Source organism: Oncorhynchus nerka, linkage group LG11 (genome assembly GCF_034236695.1).
Source record: "Oncorhynchus nerka isolate Pitt River linkage group LG11, Oner_Uvic_2.0, whole genome shotgun sequence".
Lineage (NCBI taxonomy): Eukaryota > Metazoa > Chordata > Actinopteri > Salmoniformes > Salmonidae > Oncorhynchus > Oncorhynchus nerka.
Window position 1 is genome coordinate 43,004,319 of NC_088406.1, and position 20,814 is coordinate 43,025,132.

At 45.8% G+C, this 20,814-nt stretch overlaps 2 protein-coding genes across 4 annotated transcripts in view; both read right to left on the minus strand.

Annotated features, from left to right (window-relative positions):
- LOC115136907 (delta and Notch-like epidermal growth factor-related receptor) overlaps positions 1-3,582 on the minus strand; it is a 90,060-nt gene extending 86,478 nt beyond the window's left edge. Inside the window, exon 1 of the mRNA XM_029672813.2 lies at positions 3,098-3,582. Within this exon, the coding sequence (XP_029528673.1) occupies positions 3,098-3,397 (300 nt within the window). The 5' untranslated portion in view covers positions 3,398-3,582. The remainder of the gene's footprint in view (positions 1-3,097) is intronic.
- Positions 3,583-8,339: 4,757 nt separating this feature from the next.
- Positions 8,340-20,814, minus strand: part of LOC115136908 (E3 ubiquitin-protein ligase TRIP12-like) — a 53,970-nt gene continuing 41,495 nt past the window's right edge. For all 3 annotated transcript variants that reach the window (XM_029672815.2, XM_029672814.2, XM_065024548.1), the window contains exons 31-42: positions 20,180-20,331; positions 19,599-19,741; positions 12,817-12,973; positions 12,530-12,628; positions 12,202-12,316; positions 11,755-11,909; positions 11,282-11,446; positions 10,745-10,909; positions 10,512-10,625; positions 10,298-10,392; positions 10,088-10,191; positions 8,340-9,749 (exon numbers count right to left, since the gene is read on the minus strand). In XM_029672815.2, coding sequence (XP_029528675.2) covers positions 9,553-9,749; positions 10,088-10,191; positions 10,298-10,392; positions 10,512-10,625; positions 10,745-10,909; positions 11,282-11,446; positions 11,755-11,909; positions 12,202-12,316; positions 12,530-12,628; positions 12,817-12,973; positions 19,599-19,741; positions 20,180-20,331 — 1,661 coding nt within the window. In that variant the 3' untranslated portion in view covers positions 8,340-9,552. The remainder of the gene's footprint in view (positions 9,750-10,087; positions 10,192-10,297; positions 10,393-10,511; positions 10,626-10,744; positions 10,910-11,281; positions 11,447-11,754; positions 11,910-12,201; positions 12,317-12,529; positions 12,629-12,816; positions 12,974-19,598; positions 19,742-20,179; positions 20,332-20,814) is intronic.

Here is a 20,814-nt window from a genome sequence, read left to right on the forward strand (position 1 = left end):
CTTTGTAATGGTAAACACAAAATGCTAGAGAAATGAGATTAAGTGAACCCAGCTCAACAATCCACTATTCACCATCTCATAATGCTGAAAGGCTGAACAATCCAATAAGAGCTCATTGTGGGCTTGTCTTTAAGGGGTGATACACTCTACAGACTCCCTGACACTGACACACATACTTAGTGCAGAGCACATCTATCAGACTAGAATGGGTAGATGTTCAGGTAAACAAACATTCACACTATATGGCAGTCCTGAACAGTACTATAATGACTTGGATATCTTCTTTTCACAGCTCCCATCTGAACCAGCTCAGGATGAGACATGATGGTTAACTGACTCTAACACTATCGAACAATGGCACACCCTCAGAGGTCAAATCTCACTTTCTTCTCCTCCTACTCTCCAGCACAGAAAACATTTAGTCTCCTAAACTCTTGAGCTCATTAGACAAATGATTCCTTTAGGATAGGATGTTTGACTGATTCCCTCACAGTTCATACTGTCAGTTGCTTTCTCGTTCTCTCTCTCTCTCCATCTCCCATCCGTCTTTCTCCATCTCCCCCTCTCTCTTTTTCTCTCTCAATCGATCTCTCTCTTTCCATCTCACATTTTCAACTCTCCATCTCCCGTCTCTCTCTCTCTCTCTCTCTCTCTCTCTCTCTCTCCCTCTCCCTCCACTTCCGAGCTCCATCTGTGGTGCGAGTGTGACGCACGGAGGAAGGATGCAAACAGCCAGTGTGTCCCGCTGTCCGTCCGACAAAACAGGTCATTTACCAAATCCCTATTGACTGCTGCTCCAGTTGCCATGGAGAAAGGGGGGGGGGGATGGGGAGAGAAGAATCAGTTACTCCCCAAAGTGTTTCTCTCATAGGCTGGCAGTGGCAGACCTGTGGTGCTGAGGAGCGGAGTGGTTGCGACAGTACCAAACTACCGCTGCTGCCCTCACCATTTCTATTCCAGGAGAAGGAAACAAGGCCAGCCAAGGAGACATTGATAAGGTCCCTGGCTGAATGTCCAATTAAGAAGGCCGCTGCTGTTCTGTCACTGCTGGTGGTGGTGCAAAGTCTATCCTGAATGTAGTAGAAGTCATTTGGAATCAGGCCTGAGACCCCAAATGTCATCCTCGGACCTTGAAGACGTCCTCTCTGCGTAATAGTTAAGACATTGGGTTGGAAAATGGGAAACCTGGGTTCCATCCCCATTGGTTCAATTTACACAGCCAGTCAGACAGCACACTCACCTCCACACACTTCTCCTTTTCTTCAGGTAGATTGGCCTGTGACCAGGCTCTGATTGTGGGAGTCCTACCTGCCACCTGTGGGTTTGTAGCTGTCAAAGTTCTCAGCAAAGAGTCACCTTGAAAGTTTGGTTATGAGATACAATGACGCTGGCTGCTGTTTGTGGATGCACTCTCTTACACCTGAATAAATCAGACAGGGGCCTTACAGACTGAATCCTATTGCTATCTACCTCATAATAACAAGCAGTATTCGCTACATGCAGTGAATAGTTGAGTCAACTCTGAATCCCCTTGAGGTATCCTACAAAGAACTGGGTTAGGTAAGATTGAAATGCGAAACACATTCTGCTATTGAGGTCATTATGACCAGTGGTATGTGAAGCAAGGACATTGGCATTTTCCTTAGGAAACATTCCCACCCATTCAGGTCATACAGTTAGACATGTTTCATCACACGCGTCAGTTATTCAAGCGCATCACCTCTATCACTGGTAAAGATGGTGAAGTTGTTTGAATAACTGGTAAAGTTATTTCTTGCTGATGTAAGGAATCATTAGAAATTGTCACAAAATTCAATGAGGGTCAAAACGCCATGGGTTCATAGAAATAGGTCATGATTAATGAATAAAAGCCATATCAATCGTAGGAGAGCACATTCATTGATAACAGCAGCACACCACCCTGCATACCACTGCTGGCTTGCTTCTAAAGCTAAGCAGGGTTGGTCCTGGTCAGTTCCTGGATATGAGACCAGATGCTGCTGGAAGTGGTGTTGGAGGGCCAGTAGGAGGCACTCTTTCCTCTGGTCTAAAAAAAAATCTTATATATATCCCAATGCCCCAGGGCAGTGATTGAGGACACTGCCCTGTGTAGGGTGCTGTCTTTCAGATGGGATGTTAAACAGGTGTCCTGACTCTCTGAGGTCATTAAAGATCCCATGGCACTTATTGTATGAGTAGGAGTGTTAACCCCGGTGTCCTGGCTAAATTCCCAATCTGGCCCTCAAACCATCACGGTCACCTAATAATCCCCAGTTTACAATTGGCTCATTCATCCCCCTCCTCTCCCCTGTCACTATTCCCCAGTTCGTTGCTGCAAATGAGAACGTGTTCTCAGTCAATTTACCTGGTAAAATAATGGATAAATAAAAAAGAACAGTTCTCTATAATAGAATCAATGGCCCGATTAATGCCAATAGTTGTAGGTAAGTTCTACTCCGCTCACAACAGTGCTTATTCACGGTAGCCACACACATGTTTGTTTTCCTATCCTTGTGGGGACCAAACGATTGATTCCCATTCAAAATCCTATTTTCCTAACCCTTAAAATAACCTTAACCCTAACCCTAAACTTAACCCCTAAATCTAACATAGCCTTTCTCCTTGTGTGTAACAGTGAAATGTCCCCACTTGTCCGAATTGTCCTTGTTTTACTATCCTTATGATGACTTTTGGTCCCCACAAGGTTAGTAAAGCCCCCCCACAAAAAAAAATAACATTGTATTTCAATGTATTTCACACAGTTCTCACATAACTGCTGTACTGCTGGTATCCATCTCTTTTTCCTAAACATCATCACAGTACTGCTGTACTGATCCATCTCTTTTTCCTATCATACGCACTCCCGTCTCCTACTTCGCTACTCCTCTCTACTCCTGTTGCCACAGCAACACAGCACTCCTCTTCAAGTCTCGCTCACATCACATGCTCCCATTAAAAACCATCTCCAAGGGAGAAGAGAGAAAGAGAGGTGCACATTATGTTATACCGGTATCAACACATTCTAAATGTAATAGAACCAAGCAGGATAATAGCAGACAGACAGACAGACAGACACAGGCAGGTGGGTCAGGCTCACCTCACAGTTGCGTCCGGTGAAGCCGGAGGTGCAGGTGCAGCTGTAAGCCCAGGTGTTGGGCAGAGTGTCCTCTGTCTCCGGGTCGGAGGGCTGGGCCGAGCAGGCGCCTCCGTTGAGACAGGGCCGTCCCTCGCAGGGGTCAGGCAGGGGAGTGGCCTGGGTGGGGTCAGCCTCAACCGGGGCAGCAGCCTCCGGAGCAGGGGGCTCCAGATCAAGGGGGGAGGAGAGACCCCCACCCCCGGCACTCAGCAGAAGCAGGAGGAGGTACAGGGGGCGCTGCGTGGGCACAGGCATCCTCATCTTCTCTTATGTATGTTTATCCCTTATTTGTCTCTTGCTCTCTGTTCCTCTTAGCTCTGGCTTAGTGAGTAAGCTGCTGGTCGCTCTGCTATCTTGGTGTGTTGATGAGGGAGCTGAATGGAGAGTGTGTGAATGTAAGAAGCAGGCTGGTAGGGATGCTGTAGACTGGCTGTGTGCACTGCTACTGAGCGAGAGAGCTGACTGGCTGATGAGGAGACTGAGGAAGGGGGCTAGCTACCGCCCCAGCTCTGATTCATAGTGACGACAGGTGATGACACACTATGTCTCTCTCTCTCTCTCTCTCTCTCTCTCTCTCTCTCTCTCTCTCTCTCCCTCTCTCCCTCTCCCTCCCTCCCTCACACATACAAACACACAGAGCAGCGCACATATATGCACATAAAGTCTACACTTGTTGTATTCGGCGCATGTGGCAAATAAAGTTTGATTGGACCTCCTTGGAGCTGGAGGGGGGGCTATTCCACATCATATTCATAGAAAACAGATGGCCATTTCTGCTAGTTTTACCACAGAGTTTCAGCTAAGTAAAGCTGGTCACAATTCACATTTGGAATGATGCAGAGTATTTGCTGCACTACATAAGAGACATTCCACAGTGGAACTGGGAACAGATCTCCATCTGCTACACTGGAATCAGAGCAATAATCCAACTGACAAGCTCTTTGAAAACCAAAACTTAAGAAGAACAAATCTTGGTACAATGACTCAATAATCCATGCATTCTGGAAATGCTATTAAGTCCAAAACTTATGGGCGGAGATAGAAACTTGGCTGTCAGAAGTATTACAATGAAAATGTACTTCTAATCCATCTGTTTGCATATTTCAAGACATGTCATATGAGGGTGCAGTGAGATACCCGATGGTTTGGACGATACTCTTCCTGTCAATTACCTTGAAAAAACGTATACTTAAAAACTTGAAATCAACCAATCCTCGTTAAGACAATGGAAAAATCATATGCTTCAATATCTAAATATTGAAAGACCGTGGGCGATGGAGATGAACGCAATTGAGGACGTGGTGGAGAGTAGCGCAGGCACTGGAGATAGGGGTGATAGTAGGTGGGTCTGGGCAGGTGTGAAGCTGTTGATGTTTGTGTTCGTCTGTATGTTGTCTTTTGTACGTGTATGTTTTGTACAATCGTGGCAAAAAGTTTTGAGAATGACACAAATATTCATTTTCACAAAGTCTGCTGCCTCAGTTTGTATGATTTACATATACTCCAGAATGTTACGAAGAGTGATCAAATTAATTGCCATGCAAATTAACTGAATCCCCAAAAAACATTTCCACTGCATTTCAGCACTGCCACAAAAGGACCAGCTGACATCATGTCAATGATTCTCTTGTTAACACAGGTGTGAGTATTGACAAGGACAAGGCTGGAGATCACTCTGTCATGTTGATTGAGTTCGAATAAAAGACTGGAAGCTTCAAAAGGAGGGTGGTGCTTGGAATCATTGTTCTTCCTCTGTCAACCATGGTTACCTGCAAGGAAACTCGTGCCGTCATCATTGCTTTGCACAAAAAGGGCTTCACAGGCAAGGATATAGCTGCCAGGAAGATTGCACCTAAATCAACCATTTATCGGATCATCAAGAACTTCAAGGAGAGCGGTTCAATTGTTGTGAAGAAGGCTTCAGGGCGCCCAAGAATGTCCAGCAAGCGCCAGGACCGTCTCCTAAAGTTAATTCAGCTGCGGGATAGGGGCACCACCAGTACAGAGCTTGCTCAGGATTGGCAGCAGGCAGGTGTGAGCGCATCTGCATGCACAGTGAGGCGAAGGCTTTTGGAGGATGGCCTGGTGTCAAGAACGGCAGCAAAGAAGCCACTTCTCTCCAGGAAATACATCAGGGACAGACTGATATTCTGCAAAAGGTACAGGGATTGGACTGCTGAGGACTGGGGTAAAGTCATTTTCTCTGATGAATCCTCTTTCCGATTGTTTGGGGCATCCGGAAAAAAGCTTGTCCGGAGAAGACAAGGTGAGCACTACCATCAGTCCTGTGTCATGCCAACAGTAATGCATCCTGAGACCATTCATGTGTGGGGTTGCTTCTCAGCCAAGGGAGTGGGCTCACTCAGAACACAGCCATGAATAAAGAATGGTACCAACACATCCTCCGAGAGCAACTTCTCCTAACCATCCAGGAGCAGTTTGGTGACGAACAATGCCTTTTCCAGCATGATGGAGCACCTTGCCATAAGACAAAAATGATAACTAAGTGGCTCGGGGAACAAAACATAGATATTTTGGGTCCATGGCTAGGAAACTCCCCAGACCTTAATCTCATTGAAAACGTGTGGTCAATCCTCAAGAGGCGGGTGGACAAACTAAAAACCCACAAATTCTGTCAAACTCCAAGCATTGATTATGCAAGAATGGGCTGCCATCAGTCAGGATGTGGCCCAGAAGTTAATTGACAGCATGCCAGGGTGGATTGCAGAGGTCTTGAAAGAGAAGGGTCAACACTGCAAATATTGACTCTTTGCATCAACTTCATGTAATTGTCAATAAAAGCCTTTGACACTTATGAAGTGCTTGTAATTATACTTCAGTATTCCATAGTAGCATCTGGCAAAAATATCTGAAGACACTGACACAGCAAACTTTGTGGAAATTAATATTTGTGTCATTCTCAAAACATTTGGCCACGACTGTATTGTTTGAAAAATTAATTTTAAATCGTACAAAAAAAGGAATCAGAGCAATAATCTAAACTATACACCCTCTCTTCAAATACTCTAAATTACTAAGCAACCAGTTTCCATGGCGATCCCGAGGGGACCTGTACACTTGACAGGCATTATAGCTGTAATGTCAGCGACTCTTCTTGTTTCTCTCCATCACCTTCAGAGGTGAGCCCAGAGGTCAGTTCATTCTCCACCCAACCATGAACTGCCTCTGATGTGAATTACCTCTCACCCTGCTTACACCAAACTCTGCCTATGAATGGTTCTAAAGACCTTCAAGGTGAAATAAAACCTTAGCAAGTTGCAAGAATCTAATTAAACAACTTTGCATGATAAATATAAAAGAACGGTCTCTTAATGATCTTCAAATATCTTGATGAAATACCATTCTCTCAATCAGGATCTTATAACATCAGAACTGTAAAAGCTCAGGATTTTTAGATTATGTCCCAAATGGTACCCTACTACTACCTACACTACCGTTCAAAAGTTTGGGGTCAGTTAGAAATGTCCTTGTTTTTGAAAGATTTTTTTTTTTTTGTCCATTAAAATAAAATAAAATAGATCAGAAATACACTGTAGACATTGTTAATGTCTATTGTAGCTGGAAATGGCAGATTTTTTAATGGAATATCTACATAGGCCCATTATCAGCAACCATCACTCCACAGCATCCCGGTATCCTCTTCACTGTGACCATGCGGTGTGGTCGATATAACGCACGGTGGTCGTGAAAAGCACGTCAGCCCTCCGCTGAGTCCCAACTCTCTATTTCCATGAGTCTTCGCACAGGCCAGTAAATCTGTCAGCTCAACCACTTTATTCATCTCACAGAGAGAGCAAGGTACTGTAGCCAACTTATCTGCTTGCATGCTTTAAAAAAATAAAAGGTAGAGAAGGTTATGGAGTTACTGGTTCGGGCAGTATTGTATGTAGCCATACATGACTCAATATAACTGGGATTCTGACCCGTCATGGTGGTGCAATCCCTTCACTGACAAAGCCCTATTAATAAGCTATCTAATGAGAATTTATTGGCACATTAGACTTTCAATGGTGCCCCAAGACAGACTAAATGTAAGTCTGATTTAAGTCGTGAATAATTCCCTTTGTAGTTGACTGCAAAGGACACTTGGACTGTAGAGAAGAAACAAAAAATTATTCAGTGGGATCCATTTATTGGCCATTTAGTGATATCACTTGGCAAATACATTTCTAACTCAATTCCATTATGCAGAACTTAAGGCAGCATTGAGTGTGTGCTACAGGTGAAACTGTAGCACAGCAGTGGACCCTATGCTTATTTGCTGTATCTCCAAAGCCTCACTACCCACTTCCTCAAATCTTACAATAAAAAGATTGCAGTTTTGAAACTGCAGTAAAAGTGTAGTAACTGCAGTCTGTGGTATTCTGGACACAGTAATTGCAGAATTACTAGTTATACTGCACTAGAACTGCTAAATTACTGCAGTAAATTTTGTACAGTATTTGCAGCATATTGCAGTTATACTGCACTTGACCTATTTATTCAACAGTGTACTGCAGTTCCACGGCACTCTGAATGCAATCTTTGTTTCGTAAGGGAAGAGGTTAGACTCACCCTGCTGGGGTAGGAAAGGAAAACAAATTCCTCTGGAGGTGACATTCAAGATACCTCTCCGCCTGTCCCCTAGCCATCTCCCTGGCTGTGACCCTACTGAGGTCACGGCCTACTCTGAGGGTCTCAGGAAGAGTAGGGATATGCAAAAAAAACATTTCCAGTTCACACATGTATTAATACACACTTGTACATGTGTAAAAAAAAAAAAAAAAAAGATAAAAAAAGACAAGCACCAAATTATACTGTATATCTCAGTTGTTATGTCCAATTCCATGTCCCTCAGAACATTAATGGTTCTAAAAAAAATAAGTGAAGTTACCTATAATGAGGACAATTCAAAAACGTACATTTTACAATGCAAGTTAATATATACACACACACACTCAGTTCATACGCAAGACCTTTGTCCACCATTCACTGAAACATCAACACTTCAAGTGCTCCTCTTAATAAACCATGACAGAATTGGGTAGGGTCAGTGGTAATCAACTGTTAATATAAATGAGGTATGTTTTAAATCAAGCAAATCCTACCCCCATTGATCACCTCCAAGACTATCTCAGTCAGATCCACAGAATGAAGGATGAAAGGAAGAACAGGAGGATGGATTAAATAAAGAGAACACAGATGAGTCAAACAGTTACTTTATTTTATGTTCAGGTAAAAACATTAACCTGATGCAGTAAATTATTGCAGATCTTAGAAACCAGCACATGAACGATTGGGCCAGGAGAGAATTGAGTGGGGCCCTCCCCTGGCCACAGACTGCAGGTGCACAACAAGGTTTGTTCCAAGCCAGCAGCCAAAAAAAAGACAGCAAGAAGAAACTGAAAATTAAAAAAAGGTGAAGCAGACATCCCCACCTCAAACCGGGCATGAAACTGCATATAAACTCTTATTCCATAAATGAACTTGAAATGCTATCTGGCCGTGAAACGATAAAATGAGTCCAGCCAAATGGGTGCGCTCAGCTACAATAGGGATTGGGGGGGGCTCAGAGCTTGGCCTAAGCCAGTCAGTCTGTCAGAGCGCACTCCCTCAGCGTCCATCTGAGACACTACTACTCTATCAAAGTGAGAGCATAAAGTAAGTTAACTTATTCAACACACTGGATAACTCTTATCATGTTTGAGCTGAAGCTCTTTGTAATTATAGACCAGAACACAATTTCAACTTGGGAAAAAAAATATATATATAAAAAAAAAAGAAGCTGTCATCCCTACCCGCAGTCAACCAACTCCAACTCTCATTTCCAAAAAATGTATACGCAAACACACACAAAAGGAGGGGAAGCAGAACCATAATGCAACACACAAACTGGGGCCGGGCCGTATAATACAGGAGAACAGAATGGAAAACAGACAAACTGAAGGGGAAAGGAGACATGAGAACAAAGAGCTATTCTATCAAATGTGTAGAATGAGCAGTCTGGAATTTTTTTCTGTACAAATTATCTTTGGAGCTAAAGTGAACCTAGCTTGCTCTATGGACCTCCACCACAGACATTCACCACTGAGGAAACATCCCTTTAAATATCACACAGCAACGCATTTTAAAATGTAACTCAAGTTTTTTTTTTCCTTCAGTTTTTTTTAAACATTACTCAACTGATAATTTTTTTGTTTTGTTCTGTGAGTCATTTAACGCCTTTTTTGTAGGAGACAGGGGCAGCAAATATATAACTCAAGTCCTTCTTTAATTTCTGCAAGCTGTGTTCTCTAACAAGAAGGCTGTACACACTTGGCCTTGATGTAGGTGATTACAAAAAGAAAAACTAAAAATGAAGTCATGATTTCGTCAGTTTGCTGTAGAAGGCATTTTGAATAGGAGAGACTGTGGGATCAGGACAGGTGGAAGGACTGCTGGCCCTCACGGGCCGCAATCAACAGTTTCTTGCGCATTATCTCGATGCTGGAGTAGTCAGGCAGCTTCAGGTAGTTGACACAGGTCATAACCGACGGCAGGAAGTCGTCCGGGTTCTCCGTCGACTCAAATGTCTTCCGCACGATGGTCAACGGCGGGTTCAGACTACGGAAACCTAGAGAGAAGGAGGTGGCATGATCAGAATCAGCTCAAAACTGCCATGGCTGGATTTGTCTGTCGACATACTTTGTTGTCTTGTCCTATTCTCTGTACTTGAGGTCTGATATTTTCATGTGCATTTGTGGGTTTCCAGTTGAGTGAGCAGTGTCACATTCATTTGTTTACTAAGTGCATGAGGGTACGACATAACTACAGCATCAGTTAAAGTGCATTGCACATGTCACCCAAAGTGTGGGATTGTTCAATTCTCAAATCGGAGAATGGGACCACTCAACTTCGGAGCACAACAAATCTTCAAGTGTGTATGGTGAGTATGTATCCATGACCACTCACCTCCAACAGGCAGCCTTGGGCTTCCTGTTACAAATTGCAGGAAAAGTCTCTGCTGCTCTGCATCGAAACTGCTGAGCACGTCAAAAAGGAACCTCACAGCACGACTGTGGAGAAAAACAGATAAAACGTCAGACCATTGCACTCTGACAAGTCCTAAACATGACACTAAGTGTAGGTCTGGTCAGAGCTCTGGTCGGTGGAGTAACTCACCTGTCATGCGTGTAGCCGTGGTCGGGACGACAGCACTCCATCAGGGTCTTGACGTCCCAGGTCTCGGACTTGCTGCCACAAAGCAGCTGATCCAACTACAGGCGGAAGGAAGAGCACAGAGGGGATTGGCAACAAGACATCCTGAAGATGTCACCTAAATAAATGCCAAACACCTAAATAAATGCCTTTTGGGATTATTGAAAGCAGTACTCACCTCTTCAGGGTAGAAATACTGCAAGTGATGCAGGGGGAAGACTGACTCAAACCCTTCCCTGAAAGATTCAAACTGCCGGGACACACCTTCGTTCATCGTCCAGTAGACCACCAGCTGTGGAGAGAATGGGACCAACGGTCAGCTCCATAAGGAGGTGGACACTTTTGTGGAGAGTCTATGTAGGAGTGATGTATGTGTGTGTCTAAGGAAGTGTGTGTGCACGAGCTACCCACCCTGAGGTACTCCTCCAGATTGTAGATTGTAACAGGGATATCCTTGCCTCCCTTCTTCAGCTCGATGTTGGGGAAACCGGGGAGGGTAAAGTCCAGGCCCAGATCCTCCACAGAGCAGCCGTTCATGTTGAGACTCTCCAGCGCCTGCTGCAGGGTCTCCCTCGTCTAGGAGGAAACAGGCCTTTTATTAATATGGGGAACGTAACATGAAAAGCATCAATCTGATAGGGAGGGGCCATAACGGTTTTACACTCCACCAAGCACTCTCCTTAGCAAAACATCACTGACACTTGAGTACAGCTGCAAATTCTGACACATTAAATTTACGTGTGGACTGCAGAGCCCTTTGCGCAGTGCGTGGGGAGAGCCACTAAGCGGATGTCTATTGGAGTGTAAATCAAGCCTTACTAAAGCTACCACTATGAACCCCATCTCTGAGAAAGACCTCCATAAGAGTATCCAAGTTCTCATCACCAAAGACAAATTGTAATGACTGAGGTTAGCTGCATCTGGGGAGGTTTTGTATCGGGGACTGACTTGGGAGCGGTCCTGCTCCAGCCTCCTCTTCTGGCGGATGATGTCCTCCAGGTGCTGGATGGACTTGGCCACGCCCGGGTCGATGTTGATCAGGTCGTGGGAGCTGATGGAGGTCTCGTGCCGCAGCATCCACTTGTAGAAGGGCAGCCCCAGGGGCAGGTCCAGCTGGGAGGGAGACAGGTGTTAGATCAGCAGAGGGCTCCCTACTGAGAGGTTCAGGTAAGTGTACAATTCTGCTTGAAAGGTGTAGGAGGGCTGTAGAAGAGGGGAGTTAAAGTAGGAGCGCAGAAAAAATGTATATACAAATCACCCAAATACAAATCACCCTTATTCTGGCAAACAGGGCTTAAGGCAAGTAATGTAAGTGTAAAAACCCCTCCAAAACAACTAAAAGTGAAGGTCTAGAAGCATTAGCAGTGTAGACTACACAGAGACTGGTCCACTGGTCAGAGGTACAAAGTGTTACTATTTACCAGTCTGAAGTCCATTATAGCCTTGGCCATCAGCTTGCCCAGGAAGCGGAACTTCATCTTGATTTTGGCGATGTGTGCCGGTTTGGTTGTCCTGCCAAAGGGAACGGCAAACAGCCCTCTGGAGCTGAACATGTACTTGGTCCCTTCTTGGCTTCCTGGGAGAAGAGGAAATTTAGGGAGAGGAAGAGTTGCTCCAATGTGGGTCTCAAAGACAAGCTACTCAGCAATGATCCGTCCTCTTTAGGAGCCCATATCTCTGCATGTGAATTAACAGCTGCCACCCAGGCACATCTTGGAAAACTGTAGGAAAGCCTTTAAATCTAAAATAAATCCTATTTCTGTCCAAATTAAATTTGGTTGTTTGTTGCAGAAATCACTTTAAAATTATTTTAAGAGCTCCTATTTAGAGACAAATATATTCCCCAGAGGGTTGGAGTAGAAAGTTACCTTTTGGGTTGGACAGGGCGACCTCCTCACCCCTCCACAGCCCGAGGTCGGCCCTCTGCAGCTCCTGGGAGACCAGGGCGTAGAACTCCAGGGTGGGACCCAGCCCTGTGCCCACCTGACAGAAGGACAGAGACCGGGGGAGTAAGGGAGAGAGAGAAAGAAAGGCGGGAGAGCGATGGAGCTTCTATCTAGATAAGTCCAGGGTCATGTTCAAAATCTACCCCCCCAAACGACTCCAAGTTCTGTGGTACCTTATGAGAGGGACAAACTCTAAATGGAGGTGATTGAACAGTGCTCTGTAATGAGGGTGTGAATGCATGTACTGTACCTCGTTCTCATACTGGATCTCCAGCATGGCTCTGGAGCTGCCGAGGTCCTGCATCACTGACTCCGCCTGCTTCAGCAGCTCCTCACGGTTTATCGTTCGCTAGAGACAGGAGGAAGAGCAGAAATGAGGAGTTAGTGAAAAGACAAACAGGAGTCGGTAGAGTACAAAAAGCAGGCTGAATATTTTTAGTTGGTGATGCCCACTCCTCTTGGCTACACTTATTAAACCCATTCCAGAAAGGCATACATCGAGTCGATTAGGTGACATTACACCAAAATATTCAACACCTTTTTTCTGTCGAGGCGGGGTGCCACACGGCTGTCCTGGGAATCTGACTGGTTGATCTCAGGATTGGTGTCGAGGAGGCGCTGCATGGCCCGGTCGCGGTCAAAAGCAGTCACATAGAAGAGCATCTGCCGTGTGTCGAATGGGAAGAAGAAGGGACTGGGGAGAAGGGAGTAACAATGATAGTTGGTCAAAATGCAAAGCATCTATGTACTCACCGGACAGTTTATTAGGTACACCCATCTACACTGAACAAAAATATAAAACGCATCATGTTAAGTGCCGGTCCCACGTTTCAAGAAAAATTTCATTTTCACATCCCTGTTAGTGACATAATCCATCCATCTGACAGGTGTGACATATCAAGAAGCTGATTAGACAGCATGATCAGCACACAGGTGCACCTTGTGCTGGGGAAAATACAAGGCCACTCAAATGTGCAGTTGTCACAACACCAGATGTCAAGTTCTGAAGGAGCATTGACATGCTGACTGGAGGACTGTCCACCAGAGCTACATTTACATTTAAGTCATTTAGCAGACGCTCTTATCCAGAGCGACTTACAAATTGGTGCATTCACCTTATGACATCCAGTGGAACAGTAGTGCATCTAAATCTTTTAGGGGGGGGGGGGGGTGAGAGGGATTACTTTATCCTAACCTAGGTATTCCTTAAAGAGGTGGGGTTTCAGGTGTCTCCGGAAGGTGGTGATTGACTCCGCTGTCCTGGCGTCGTGAGGGAGTTTGTTCCACCATTGGGGGGCCAGAGCAGCGAACAGTTTTGACTGGGCTGAGCGGGAACTGTACTTCCTCAGTGGTAGGGAGGCGAGCAGGCCAGAGGTAGATGAACGCAGTGCCCTTGTTTGGGTGTAGGGCCTGATCAGAGCCTGGAGGTACTGAGGTGCCGTTCCCCTCACAGCTCCGTAGGCAAGCACCATGGTCTTGTAGCGGATGCGAGCTTCAACTGGAAGCCAGTGGAGAGAGCGGAGGAGCGGGGTGACGTGAGAGAACTTGGGAAGGTTGAACACCAGACTGGCTGCGGCGTTCTGGATGAGTTGTAGGGGTTTAATGGCACAGGCAGGGAGCCCAGCCAACAGCGAGTTGCAGTAATCCAGACGGGAGATGACAAGTGCCTGGATTAGGACCTGCGCCGCTTCCGGTGTGAGGCAGGGTCGTACTCTGCGGATGTTGTAGAGCATGAACCTACAGGAACGGGCCACCGCCTTGATGTTAGTTGAGAACGACAGGGTGTTGTCCAGGATCACGCCAAGGTTCTTAGCGCTCTAGGAGGAGGACAAAATGGAGTTGTCAACCGTGATGGCGAGATCATGGAACGGGCAGTCCTTCCCCGGGAGGAAGAGCAGCTCCGTCTTGCCGAGGTTCAGCTTGAGGTGGTGATCCGTTATCCACACTGATATGTCTGCCAGACATGCAGAGATGCGATTCGCCACCTGGTCATCAGAAGGGGGAAAGGAGAAGATTAATTGTGTGTCGTCTGCATAGCAATGATAGGAGAGACCATGTGAGGTTATGACAGAGCCAAGTGACTTGGTGTATAGCGAGAATAGGAGAGGGCCTAGAACAGAGCTCTGGGGGACACCAGTGGTGAGAGCACGTGGTGTGGAGACGGATTCTCGCCACGCCACCTGGTAGGAGCGACCTGTCAGGTAGGACGCAATCCAAGCGTGGGCCGTGCCGGAGATGCCCAACTCGGAGAGGGTGGAGAGGAGGATCTGATGGTTCACAGTATCGAAGGCAGCCGATAGGTCTAGAAGGATGAGAGCAGAGGAGAGAGAGTTAGCTTTAGCACTGCGGAGCGCCTCCGTGATACAGAGAAGAGCAGTCTCAGTTGAATGACTAGTCTTGAAACCTGACTGATTTGGATCAAGAAGGTTATTCTGAGAGAGATAGCGGGAGAGCTGGCCAAGGACGGCACGTTCAAGGGTTTTGGAGAGAAAAGAAAGAAGGGATACTGGTCTGTAGTTGTTGACATCGGAGGGATCGAGTGTAGGTTTTTTCAGAAGGGGTGCAACTCTCGCTCTCTTGAAGACGGAAGGGACGTAGCCAGCGGTCAGGGATGAGTTGATGAGCGATGTGAGGTAAGGGAGAAGGTCTCCGGAAATGGTCTGGAGAAGAGACGAGGGGATAGGGTCAAGCGGGCAGGTTGTTGGGCGGCCGGCCGTCACAAGACGCGAGATTTCATCTGGAGAGAGAGGGGAGAAAGAGGTCAGAGCACAGGGTAGGGCAGTGTGAGCAGAACCAGCGGTGTCGTTTGACTTAGAAAACGAGGATCGGATGTCGTCGACCTTCTTTTCAAAATGGTTGACGAAGTCATCTGCAGAGAGGGAGGAGGGGGGAGGAGGATTCAGGAGGGAGGAGAAGGTGGCAAAGAGCTTCCTAGGGTTAGAGGCAGATGCTTGGAATTTAGAGTGGTAGAAAGTGGCTTTAGCAGCAGAGAGAGAAGAGGAAAATGTAGAGAGGAGGGAGTGAAAGGATGCCAGGTCCGCAGGGAGGCGAGTTTTCCTCCATTTCCGCTCGGCTGCCCGGAGCCCTGTTCTGTGAGCTCGCAATGAGTCGTCGAGCCACGGAGCGGGAGGGGAGGACCGAGCCGGCCTGGAGGATAGGGGACATAGAGAGTCAAAGGATGCAGAAAGGGAGGAGAGGAGGGTTGAGGAGGCAGAATCAGGAGATAGGTTGGAGAAGGTTTGAGCAGAGGGAAGAGATGATAGGATGGAAGAGGAGAGAGTAGCGGGGAGAGAGAGCGAAGGTTGGGACGGCGCGATACCATCCGAGTAGGGGCAGTGTGGGAAGTGTTGGATGAGAGCGAGAGGGAAAAGGATACAAGGTAGTGGTCGGAGACTTGGAGGGGAGTTGCAATGAGGTTAGTGGAAGAACAGCATCTAGTAAAGATGAGGTCGAGCGTATTTCCTGCCTTGTGAGTAGGGGGGGAAGGTGAGAGGGTGAGGTCAAAAGAGGAGAGGAGTGGAAAGAAGGAGGCAGAGAGGAATGAGTCAAAGGTAGACGTGGGGAGGTTAAAGTCGCCCAGAACTGTGGTGAGCCGTCCTCAGGAAAGGAGCTTATCAAGGCATCAAGCTCATTGATGAACTCTCCGAGGGAACCTGGAGGGCGATAAATGATAAGGATGTTAAGCTTGAAAGGGCTGGTAACTGTGACAGCATGGAATTCAAAGGAGGCGATAGACAGATGGGTAAGGGGAGAAAGAGAGAATGACCACTTGGGAGAGATGAGGATCCCGGTGCCACCACCCCGCTGACCAGAAGCTCTCGGGGAGTGCGAGAACACGTGGGCAGACGAAGAGAGAGCAGTAGGAGTAGCAGTGTTGTCTGTGGTGATCCATGTTTCCGTCAGTGCCAAGAAGTCGAGGGACTGGAGGGAGGCATAGGCTGAGATGAACTCTGCCTTGTTGGCCGCAGATCGGCAGTTCCAGAGGCTACCGGAGACCTGGAACTCCACGTGGGTCGTGCGCGCTGGGACCACCAGATTAGGGTGGCCGCGGCCACGCGGTGTGGAGCGTTTGTATGGTCTGAGCTCTTGCCAGAATTTCTCTACCGTAAACCTCCATCCTTTTAGAGAATTTGGCAATACGTCCAACTGGCCTCACAATGGCAGACTGTAACCACACCAGCCCAGGACCTCCACATTTGGATTATTTACCTGCAGGATCGTCTGAGACCAGCCATCCGGACAGCTGATGAAACTGTGGGTTTATATAACCAAATTATTTGCACAAACTGTCAGAAACAGTTTCAGAGAAACTCATCTGCGTGCTCACCAGGATCTTGACCTGACTGCAGTTCGGCGTCTTAACTTCTTCGAGATAGGGGGCGCTCTTAATTTTTGGATAAAAAACGTTCCCATTTTAAACAAGATATTTTGTCACGAAAAGATGCTCGACTATGCATGTAATTGACAGCTTTGGAATGAAAAAACTCTGACGTTTCCAAAACTGCAAAGATATTATCTGTGAGTGCCCCAGAACTAATGCTACAGGCGAAACCAAGATTAAGTTTCATACAGGAAATGCCCCAGATTCTGAAGGCGCTGTGTTCCAATGTCTCCTTATATGGCTGTGAATGCGCCAGGAATGAGTCTGCCCTTTCTGTTGTTTCCCCAAGGTGTCTGCAGCATTGTGACGTATTTGACCATAAAGAGACTACATTTACCAGGTGTCCGCCCGGTGTCCTGTGTCGAAATTATTGCGTAATCTCTTGGTCCATGCGCGTTCCATTTCTTCAGAGGAGAAAGTCAACTGCCACGACGGATTTATCATCGATAGATATGTGAAAAACACCTTGAGGATTGATTCTAAACATCGTTTGCCATGTTTGTCGATATTATGGAGTTAATTTGGAAAAAAGTTCGCATTTTAACGACTTAATTTTCGTTTTTTTCCTTACCCAAACGTGATGAAGAAAACAGAGCGATTTGTAAACAAATAATATTTTTGTAAAAACTGAACATTTGCTATCTAACAGAGTCTCCTCATTGAAAACATCTGAAGTTCTTCAAAAGGTAAATGATTTTATTCGAATGCTTTTCTGGTTTTTGTGAAAATGTTGCCTGCTGAATGCTACGCTAGCTATCAATACTGTTACACAAATGCTTGTTTTTCTATGGTTGAGAAGCATATTTTTGAAAATCTGAGATGACAGTGTTGTTAACAAAAGGCTAAGCTTGAGAGCTAGCATATTGATTTCATTTCATTTGCGATTTTCATGAATAGTTAACGTTGCGTTATGGTAATGAGCTTGAGGCTGTAGTCACGATCCCGGATCCGGGATGGCTCGACGCAAGAAGTTAACAAACTTCAGTGGGCATATGCTCACCGTCAATGGCACCTGGCACGCTAGAGAAGTGCGCTTCATGCAAGAATCCCGGTTTCAACTGTACCAGGCAGATGACAGACAGCGTGTATGGTGTCGTGTGGGCAAGCAGTTTGCCGATGTCAACGTTAGGAACAGTGCCCCATGGTGGCAGTGGGGTTTTGATACTGGCAGGCATAAGCTACAGACAAACACAATTTTATCAATGGGAATTTTAATGCAGAGGTACTGTGATGAGATCCCAAGGCCCAGTGTCGTGCCATTTACCCACCACCATCACCTCATGTTTCAGCATGTTAACCTCTCTGGGATATGTGGGACGCTAGCAAATGCAGAGCGCCAAATTCAAATAAATTCCTATAAAAATCCAACTTTCATGAAATCACACATGTAAGATACCAAATTAAAGCTACACGTTGGCTGGATTCACAACATATCAGATTTCAGAAAGGCTTTTTGGCAAAAGCAAACAATGCTATTATCTGAGCATAGCACCATAGTAAACAAAAGAGAAAAAAACATTTCAACCCTGCAGGCGGGACACAAAACGCAGAAATAAAATATATAAATCATGCCTTACCTTTGACGAGCTTCTTCAGTCGGCACTTCAATATGTCCCATAAACATCACAAATGGTCCTTTTGTTCGATTAATTCCTTCCATATATATCCAAAATGTCCATTTATATGGCGCGTTTGATCCAGAAAATCACCGGTTCCAACGTGACGACAAAATATCTCAAAAGTGACCTGTAAACGTTGCCAAAACATTGCAAACTACTTTTGTAATACAACTTTAGGTATTTTTTTAAGTAATTGATAAAATTGAAGACGGGATGATCTGTGTTCAATACAGGAAAACAAACACAAGCATGCTTTCTGTTCTTGCACCTCTATCAAACAGTACACATGAAGTGACACTTGTTCAAGATGGCCATACATTACACAAAGGAATAGCCTCAACCAATTTCTAAAGACTGGTGACATCCAGTGGAAGCGGTAGGAACTGCAAGCAAGTCCCTTTGAAATCTGGAATCCCAATGAAACCCGTTCCTGATGCGATGGCATCCCGCAGTTGCTGCAGAATGGAAGGCGGTGCATTCATGCGAACAGCCCGATCCATCTCATCCTAAAGATGCTCTATTGGGTTGAGGCCACTCAAGTAAAGTGAACTTGCTCTCATGTTCCAGGCTGCTTTTCCGCTCAATTGTCCAGTGTTGGTGATTGCGTGCCCACTGGAGCCAATTCTTGTTTTTAGCTGATTGGAGTGAAACCCGGTGTCTGCTACAATAGCCCATCCGTGACAAGGATTAACAAGGTGTGCACCACTACTGGTCCACTTGTGGCCAGTCTGTTTGCACGATTCTTGCCATTCGCCTTCGATCTCTCGTCCGGTTTTCGCCGAAAGGAAAACCATTAACTGGACATTTTTTTGGTTTGTCGCACCATTCTTGGTAAACCCTAGACACTGTCTTGCATGAAAAGCCGAGGAGTGCGGGGTTTGAGATATTGGATCCGGTGCACCTGGCACAGACAATCATACCACACTCACTTAGAATGGGCAAAAAATGTGACCTAACGTTCAATCAAACAGTAACTGAATGCCTCGATGCCTGCTTTATATAGTTGGCGACGTGACTCCCTGTGTGTAGGCGCGATCCATTTTCGTAGAAGAGGTGGTGTACCTAATAAACAGGCCAGTAAGTAAGTAAGTAAGTAATTAAGTAAGTAAATAAATAAATTCAGTTGCTTATGTGGGGTTAACCTTGGGCCTGGAAGAGAAAATTGAAGTCTCAGTTTACTTCCTGAATTGAAATGGAATTGTCCCCAACCTTGGTCTAGACATGCGGTTTGAGGACATTGCATTAGTGAATACTCGGTCAAATATTCAAGAAAAGCTAGGCAGGTTTTTGTGGGTGTTTATGAGCTGAAAAGTAGTTACCAGGTCTTGCCGAGCTCTGTGAGCCAGGTGGGGATGTTGCCGGTCATGATGACCAGAGGGTCCTGCAGCTGTCGGTTGGCCTTGGCTGTCAGCTTACTGTTGATGAACTCACTGGTGGGGATGATCTCCTTAGAAACAGCATTCTGAAAAAAAAAAACTCAGTTTACTGGAACTACAACACCGTGCCCCTTCTCTGATGCAAAGAAACAGGGGGCTAGGTTGTTTGAATGCAAAAAGGACCATTATTGTGGGCAACTGTGTGCACTAAGACAGCTGTCTAGCTAGCAGACAGTTATAGTCATATGGTACATTGTGGTTTACCTTCAACAAGCGCACAAAGACTATAAAGATATCTTTAGCATTATGTAGAACATGACAGACAGTGGGCAGACATACAGGCTTGTGTCACAAATTGCAACGTATTCCCTACATGGTGGACTACTTCTGACCAGATCCCTATTGGTCCTGGTCAAAAGTAGTGCATTATAAAAAGGTTATAGGGTGCCTTCTGGGACTCAACAAGTATGTTCAGTAAGTGCCAGTATCTGCGGGCTGGAGAGGGGATAGGACAGGCTACTCACGTCGTACAAGTAGAACCAGTAACTACTAATGGAGTGCAGCACCCTCAGCAACAGGTTGACATCCAGAGACGGGTCGTCGAAGGTGATGCTCTCTGGGGGTTCTGACATGAGGTACATCTCCAACGGGCTGGCCACGCTGGGACACACGCCGTCTGGGAGAGGAGAGAGCAAGTCAGGGTCATAATTCGTGCACACTGTAGCAAAACATTTTGCAATGGGAAACAAAACAAGCGTTTCTTATTGGACAAGGGCAGGTAGTCACTTGTTCGTCCTTTTCTTCCGTTTTGCGGCCAATGAATACGACAGATGTGGTCGCTAAACTAACATGATACAATCAATGTATAGTATGAGATAAGGATTTGAGTGGACAGATTTAGTGTAGGTTAAAGAATGGTCAAATATCCTATGTAGTGCACTACTTTCAAAGTAATAGGGTGTCATTTGAGACTGTAAAAGCCCTTTGGCCAGGGGGTTAGTGCAAATGAAAAGTTTTGGAAATACATTTGATTAATTGATTAGACAGACCATATCTGTGGGTTTGTGTGAAGAGGTCATCTCAAGTCACTAATTCAGATGGTAAAAAAAAATAAGTAAATTCAACAGTCTAAGCACCGGCCCAGAATTTTGGGCACACC